We start from the raw sequence: 8,303 nt of genomic DNA on the forward strand, positions 1-8,303 counted from the left end.
GAGCTCTTCAAATACACTAGTATATCATCAATAAATACTACCACAAACTGATCCAAATATTGGTGAAATACCTTGTTCATCAAATCCATAAACACTACAGGAGCATTTGTAAAACCAAACAGCATAACCAGAAATTCATAGTGGTCAAATCGTGTTCTAAATGCTATCTTCAGAACATCTTCCGCCCTGACTTTCACCTAATGGTACCTGGAACTTAAGTCTATTTTTTAAAAGATCTGTGTCCCCTATAGCTGATCAAACAAATCATCGATACGAAGGAGCAAGTATTTATTCCTGATAGTTACTTTATTTATTTTCCCGTAGTCAATGCATAACCTCATCGACCGATCATTCTTCCTTACAAATAAAACCAGCGCTCCCTAGGGCGACACACTGGGCCGAATAAACCCCTTATCTAATAGTTCCTGCAACTGTTCTTTCAATTTTTTCAACTCTTCTAGTGCCATTCTCTATGGCGCCTTCAAAATCGGCACTGTCCCTGGAACCAGATCAATAACAAACTCTACCTCACAATCAAAAGGTAGCCTCGACAAATCCTCGGGAAACACATCAGGAAAATCCATCACTACTGAGATATCATCTATCCTTAACTCTCATTCTGATATGCCTTTACAAAGGCTAAATATCCCTAATGGCCTTCTAATAGCAATCTACGTGCCTGAATAGCGAATAGTAACTGAGGTGGGGTGCGCACACATGATCCCATGAATCTGTACTCCTATCCCTCTAGAGGTATGAACACTACCTCTCTCTGATGATAGTCAATACAAGCATAGTGGACAGCTAGCCAATCCATCCCCAATATTGCCTCAAATCCATGCATATCTAAAACCACCAAATTAGTTGACAAAGACTTCCCCTGAATACCCACAAAACAGTCCCTGAGTACCTTTCTGCATATCCCTATAGCCCTAGTCAGCGTAGCAACAGACAGACTAATATCTAATTGCAAAGGTTCAAACCCACACAACTTAACATATTCTCGGGTGATAAAATAATGAGTCGCCTTTGAATCAAATAAGATAATATCTTTAAATGACAGTATTGAAACAACACTTGTCACCATATCTTCTGCCGCCTCAACATCTCCCGGCGTCAGTGTATAAACTCTCGCTAGAGTAGTATTCCTCTACTGTTCGCCTCGAGGTGCCTAATAGCCTCTTCTATATGGTCGAGGAGCAGCCACTATTGCTGGTGGTGCCTAATAGTTTCTCACGATATATCCAGGCTGATAGCACCGATAACATACAACCTCCCTCACTCAACACTCTCTCAGGTGTCTCCTGTAGCATCTGGAACAAGGAAGAGCCTTTGTCTACCCTATACTGTTCGTTTTCCTCCTCCCTCTTGTCGTCCCCTGATGCTATCAAATCTCCTCCACGGCCCTCGACTGGACCCTACCTAAAAATCGGGAGGCATGGGCCTCTTTCTCTAGCTTTGTGCTACTGCGCCTCTATATAGGTTGATCCCAATCACTGCAGCTCTATCTACTATCTCTAAGAAGGTCTAAGCCTGAAAGCCTACCACCTGCTCATACAAGTTCTACCTCAGGCCTTCCTCAAACTTCCTCGCCCTCCTCTCCTCATCTGGCACCAGATATAGGGCGACTCGGGACAACTCAATGAATCTCACTGCATACTGCTGCACCGTCAAAGGCCCCTATGTCAGATGCAGAAACTCTTATGCTTTTACACTCCTAACAGTAGCAAGAAAGTACCGCTTGGAGAAAATCTCCCTAAAGCGACTCCACGTCATCGCTACAGGGTCAGGCCTCTGCTCCTCCAGTAGTCTCACCGACCTCCACCAGCGCTTTGCTTCCCCAATCAATTTAAATGTAGCAAATAACACCCTCTACACGTCGATACATGAGAGGACTGCCAATATGTCCTCTATGTCTTGGACCCAGTTGTCTACTACTAGTGGGCCAGCTCCTCCTGCAAAAGATGGGGGTCACATATGCATGAACTGCTCGATCGTGCAGCTCCACTCCCCCGAGCTCCTAACCATCTAAGCTATCACTTGCTAGGTGACGCTATGCAATATTGCGTCAGAGTCTCTGGCACCCATACTGGAAGGTCCTGCTCCATCACCTCCCGCACTCGTGTTACTGTTCCTCTGATTCATCCTGCAAAGGGAACAATTAGTCTCAGCATACAATTACTATCACACAACCAATACACTACTATAAATCATAAATTACTCTCATACGACCATTTATCTCCACATCCTCAATCCCCATTTAAGATTCAGTCCTACCACTCAAAAACAAGACCCAGCGATAGTATCCATTGTTTTCTTGAAATTGTCACCCTAGGAAAAACATAGAAACAATCCCAGTACTCCTATCTCTAGGCCACAAGATAGAAACCAAAATTCTCACCTCATCCTTCACAATGACTGACTCGCATTTCAATCTACCCATCTCCTATTTTCCTCAAAATCCATTCCTACACTCTGGTATGGTATTTCGCTGTTTACTAAAGTCTGCAGAACCTAGCAACCTAGTCCCTAATACCAAACTATGATGCCCCGATTTTCGTACCAATTTTTTTTTTTTAAACAATATTAAACAATCATATATCGGCCACATCAACAACTCTGATACCATATACATAACCCGACCCACATTAGGTACCGAGTAAACAGGCATTTCATATACACAACCTAATAGCTGAAGAAATAATGTACATACCATCCATAATACAATATCCAGAGTATACAATATCCATAGTATATATATACCCATTCTATCATACCAAAAAATAGCACAACCTTAGGGAAATTACACCTCCCTAGTCCAAAAACTCACCCTATATATCAGGATCTCAGCTTCCTACTGTCTTGGAGCTCTATCACCTTGCCTATCTCTGTTCCATGAAAATTTTAGATAATTTGGGTGAGACACATCTCAATAAGACGGAATAAATTATTTACAATGTATGGGAGTATGAGTTTCATTATATCATAATATATAAACATATCAGTGATTGCATCTTCTGAGAAAATATATCATTCCATATATACAGTCATATAGGTATATAACAGAAGCTTTCAAAAGCTTTTACTTTTGTTTCCAAAATCATTCGTACACAACTCATGTTTACCAACAAACTTCTTAAGAATAGGGAAGCTTACCCGCCCATACAAGTAGCTTCCCTCTGCCCTAATATCGTTTGTATTCTTACCCGAATAACTCGGGTTCGGTCACAATTGACACTTATCAGAGCACTCACCTTATTTAGTAAGCCCTTGGGCAATGAGTTTCACTTCGCTTTAATTATTTATAATGTTAACTCACACAATTTCATTTCACATTTTCTTTCTCATTCCCATTTTCATTTCATCTAGTTCATGAGTGTGCTTGGTAACCAATATACCCATGTCCATAACTCATGGCTACCCTGAGGATATTCACTACATCATGCTTCACCCCATGGTCGAGGTCTTACTCCATATTCCACACCATGCTTCCCCCCATGGTCAGGGTTATGCGGCTCGAAGGCTGGATCTAACCGCAGTTGGCCAACCCAGTTAGATCAAAATATCATATCATATATCCCGTATCTGTAGTACGACAAGCCAACCTATAGCCCTTATCAAAACTCAGGGGGCACAACAACTCTACTAAACAGCTCAATCGATTGTCACGCCACATGCTCCACGAGTCCGTGTGGTTGCACTAACACCACTAGCATCGGTACTGTGCTCAGTATCACAACTCATTATTAGGGTGTCCATATCCATCCCTCAAGATTATCATTACCACATACTTGCAATCATTATGCGGTATTGATATTTTATCAATCATATTTCAATAATCCCATTGCAGCTTTCCCACTTTGCAATTTTCACATTTCCCAATATTTAATGATTTCATTGCGACTTTCGCACTTTACAATGTTCACATTTCATTTTCTACATTTCAATATTTATATTGCATAATTTACATTATAATATTTCCATTTTTAATATTCACACTTCAAAAATCATTTCATAATAATACATACATATATATATATATATATCTCATTTCACATTATTCAACATTTCCTAGTGAAATGTTTCTACATTGCATATTTCATCATTTTTTGGAAAACACTCTTCAATATATTTATATATCCTCGTTTCAACGTTTCTCAATAAAACAATTCTCATATCAGTATATTTTAATTTATCTCAATAAAATATTCTCATCATTTTCTGTGCACATTCCATCATCTTATAATATTATATATCATGTTTCACGTATTTCAATATTTATCAAAAAATACTCATTAGTACTTATCACTTTTCATCACCTCTTATATTTCAAATACCAAAACACCACAATTCACTATAAGTCATATGCCACACAATTTTATTTGATATTCATATCATAATAATTTCAGGCAAAATAACATATTCTCATTTTCACATATTAACTAAATCAGTAATTCTAAAAAATAACTGTAATAATTTATTTTTCTTACCTGACTAACTAAGATCTCGTTAAAAATACCCAATTCCTATGCCCCTTGGCATTCGCAGTCCAAAAACCTGAAATTCACTTTTATCCCAAATTATTCAATTCAATTCCCAGAATAACTTCTATTTATCACTTCCTAGATTTCATATACTCCAAATTAACATTAAAATTCTAAAATACTCTACTTACCCTGATTTTTCTGAACTACGTCTGTGGAGATTCCGAAATTATACCTGCAATACTCACCCGAACCCTGAATTCAATAACTCAAGTTCAACCTTAGAATGCCTAATGTTTTAACATTCCAAATCTACATTAATTAAATAATAGTTAATCCCTAAATAACCCTCTTATCCTAATTTTGGGGCTATGCCTATGAAAACCCCACGAGAAATTCGCTTCGCTAGACTTGTAGAGAATCATCCCTAAATTCTCGTGGTGGTGTCCGATCGTCAATTGGACTTAAGATTTAAGAAAAATATAGGTAAGAGTGAGAATTTACCTTACCACAAGGGATATACCTACGCCGCTCCTACGACAAATCCACTCTTGTAAAAATTTCAGTGGCGGAGAATAGAGTCCAACGGTATTTTTTGATTTTCAATCGGGCGAATATCAGTTAAGAAATTGAGAAGAGTGGGAAAGAGAACGAAGGAAAGAGAGAGAGAGAGAGAGAGAGAGAGAGAGAGAGAGAGAGAGAGAGAGAGAGAGATTTAGGGGGCCTCTACGAACAAACTTAATCCTAAAGGTATATATATATATATATATATATATATAAAATATAAAATTAATAATAATAATTTATTTAATTAGTAAAAATAAAAATAAAAATAAATTTTAATTATTTTTATTTTTATTTTAAAATTAAATTAAATTTAATTTAATTTAATTAATTAATTTTTTTTTAAATCATGCCACTAATCTTGTGTAATCATTTTTGGGGTTATTACATGTACATATTGACTAAACATATACTACCTATTTTGGCTTCTACTACTAGAGTTGAACAATCAATTTCTTACTATGGATATGGTAAAAAAAGATAACAAAAAAAAAAAAAAATGGCGGATGATTTTCTCCCATATTGTTTACTCTACATTGAAAGTATCATACTAGCCATTTAAACTTCTACTACTACGATTAAATAAGTTTTTTTTTCATCATGAATATTGCTCGAATGATGCAATAAATAAACAAATAAATAAAGATGAAGAAGAATTTTTTTTCTTACTTATTTACATTGAAATATAGATTTCTAAAAATTTTATACAAATTCATTATAGATCATTTTCATGACTTAGAGAAACGTTAGGCATTTAGTTTATTTATTTTTTTATTAATTTTTTTGATTGTTGGGTGAAGGGACCTCCTTTGATTTTGATACATACTAGACATAGATGACAGTAGTTTATTATTATCTTAATCAATTTAACATGATGCACACAATAGAGTTAATTTTTATATATTTTAGTTTTGGATTGATATAAATTGAATGGAATGCATGTATATATTTATATTTTAAGTTTAGTTTTTTGATTACTCTTAAAATTAAATTATCTGTTGTGCAAATGAACACGTAGCACAAACAAATGATCTTACAATGCAACATCTAATAGTGAAATATATAATAAACGCAATCACGCAGATTATATGAAAATAAAATAATGACACAAAAAATTACATGGTTCGGCAATACCTACATACACAGGAGCAAGCGGCAATGATTTTTCACTATCTTCGGTCAAAAGACGTGGATTATAACATACAACATGTATATATAATCCTTTCCGAGGTTTTCCCCCCAAAACCCAATATATACAACTTCCCAATTCAAAATTCGAAAACTAGCACTAATTAACCGAGAAAAACCGTCAATAGTTTCACACATATCATCGAATATCAGAATTAAAATGTTTGATGGTGTTGTAAGAATATTATGTGATATAAGGCATGTACTGGATTTATGGAAGAATGTGAATTCATTGGACACTTTAGATTGTAATGAGTATAGTTACAAGTCTGAAGGTGGGATACTAAAGGTGTGTAGAAGCGTCTTAATGGTAGTGAAGGGACAAAAACTAGCGAGAAATATCTATGCATTGTTAGGTACCACGATTGTAAGTGGAGCTGCAGTTCCTGATTCCGAGTCAGATAATACTATTTTGTTGTAAAACAGCCCCACACAAGATGGAAGGTATTCTTAACTACATTTGTTTAAATGTTTGGAGACCGGTGAGGGTAGCATCACTGGTTAGACATATGTACTAGATGGTAAAGTTGCAAGGAAGATGTGGACAGGTAATGTGGTAGGCTACTCTGGTTTGAGAGTGTTTGGATGTACAATTGTGCACATTTGTAGTGAGGTAAGATCTAAACTTGATGCAAAGTCTAGATGAAACATATTTCTGGGGTATCAGAAAGGTGGGTTCAAGCTATGGGGTCCAATGACAAATAAGGTGGTGATCATTGGGGACATAATTTTTTATGAGAAAACCATGGTGTAGCGTACTCAGGTAGATGAAAAGAAACAAGTACTAGAAAGCTATAGCAGCAATGATCATGTGATGTAGATGGAGTTAGAAACTCAGGGGATAGATGACATTGTTCATAATGTAGGGAATTTTAACTCGGAAGACCAGCAAGATCACAGTGGGCCTAGACACACTATCAGGTCACCACTCAGGTATGGATTTAATAATTTGATGCTTTATGCATTCACTACTATCAGCAAGGTTTCTACTATTTTTCAAGAGGCGGTGCACGACAAAGGAAAAAATAGCTGGATGAGTGCTATGGTGGAGGAAATGGAGTTACTGTATAAGAATCAGACGTGGGAATTGGTGGAGCTTTTAGAAGGGAAGAGGGTGATAGGATGCAAGTTGGTGATTTCTTTATTATTTTATGTGAATGACATGTTAATTGCTGGAAGACTTTGATTGAGGTTAATCAGTTGGTAACTCTGTTGAGAAAAGAATTTGACATAAAGGTTTTGGGTATGCCTAAGAAGTTTCTTGGGTTGGAGATTTGCAAGTATAGAGCTATGGGGAAATTGTGGTTATCTCAAAGCAGTTTTATGGAGAAGGTGTTGGAGAGGATTAACAAGGTTAATGCAAAACTGGTCACCAGTACACCATTGGCGAATCATTTTAAATTGTCTACTGCTCAGTGCCCAAGGACAAACGATGAGGTTCGTGACATGTCAAGATCCTTATACCAGTGCAGTAGGGTGTTTAATGCATGCTATCGTTAATACAAGACCGGGTCTAGCACAAGCTGTCAGTGTGGGTACTTCAAACTATGACATTATGTTCAGCAGACAACAAAGGGATCTGTCAGTTGTGAGATTTGTGGATGTAGACTATGTAAAGGACTTGGGTGATAGGAGGTCTACAACAGGGTATGTTGTAGAAGACCCTATTTATTGGAAGTCCAGGGTACAGTCTCAGGTTGCAATATTTACAATTGAATCGGGGTATATGACTGTAGCCGAAGCTACCACAGATAAGTTCAAGCATTTCTTGGACTTGCTTTATGTCTTCAATTTCTAGACAAGAGGCAGTCCCAACTAGGGGTGATCATAATTCGGGGAAACTCGAATTAACTAACCAAAATTAATTAGTTCGGTTCGGTTAAAAAAATCGGTTCGGTTGGTTCAGTTATGCTTCATTAAAATTCGGTGAATTTAGTTTCGATTCGGTGAATAGGAAATGTTAATTCGGTTAACCGATTAACCGATTCAATAATTAATTAAAATTAAATATAAATTAGTATATTTTAATTTGTTAAATGCGGGAGCTCCTTGGATCTCTGCTTGCTA

General features: G+C 36.7%; 1 protein-coding gene across 1 annotated transcript; it reads left to right on the forward strand.

Annotated features, from left to right (window-relative positions):
• The first annotated feature begins 7,056 nt into the window (after nucleotides 1-7,056).
• LOC131145848 (uncharacterized) lies at nucleotides 7,057-8,034 on the forward strand. The gene is made up of 3 exons (XM_058095028.1): nucleotides 7,057-7,218; nucleotides 7,416-7,702; nucleotides 7,803-8,034. The coding sequence occupies exons 1-3, from the start codon at nucleotides 7,057-7,059 to the stop codon at nucleotides 8,032-8,034; spliced, it is 681 nt and encodes a 226-aa protein (XP_057951011.1).
• Nucleotides 8,035-8,303: the final 269 nt, after the last annotated feature.

Source organism: Malania oleifera, chromosome 13, assembly GCF_029873635.1.
Source record: "Malania oleifera isolate guangnan ecotype guangnan chromosome 13, ASM2987363v1, whole genome shotgun sequence".
Classification (NCBI taxonomy): domain Eukaryota; kingdom Viridiplantae; phylum Streptophyta; class Magnoliopsida; order Santalales; family Ximeniaceae; genus Malania; species Malania oleifera.

Excerpts from the sequence above, each read along its gene's own strand:
- LOC131145848 (XM_058095028.1), top strand. The coding sequence starts at position 7,057 with ATGGAGTTAGAAACTCAGGGGATAGATGACATTGTTCATAATGTAGGG. Across the intron at positions 7,219-7,415 it reads CATTCACTACTATCAGCAAG|ACTTTGATTGAGGTTAATCA; the intron begins GTTTCTACTATT and ends AATTGCTGGAAG. Across the intron at positions 7,703-7,802 it reads ATGTCAAGATCCTTATACCA|ACAACAAAGGGATCTGTCAG; the intron begins GTGCAGTAGGGT and ends TATGTTCAGCAG.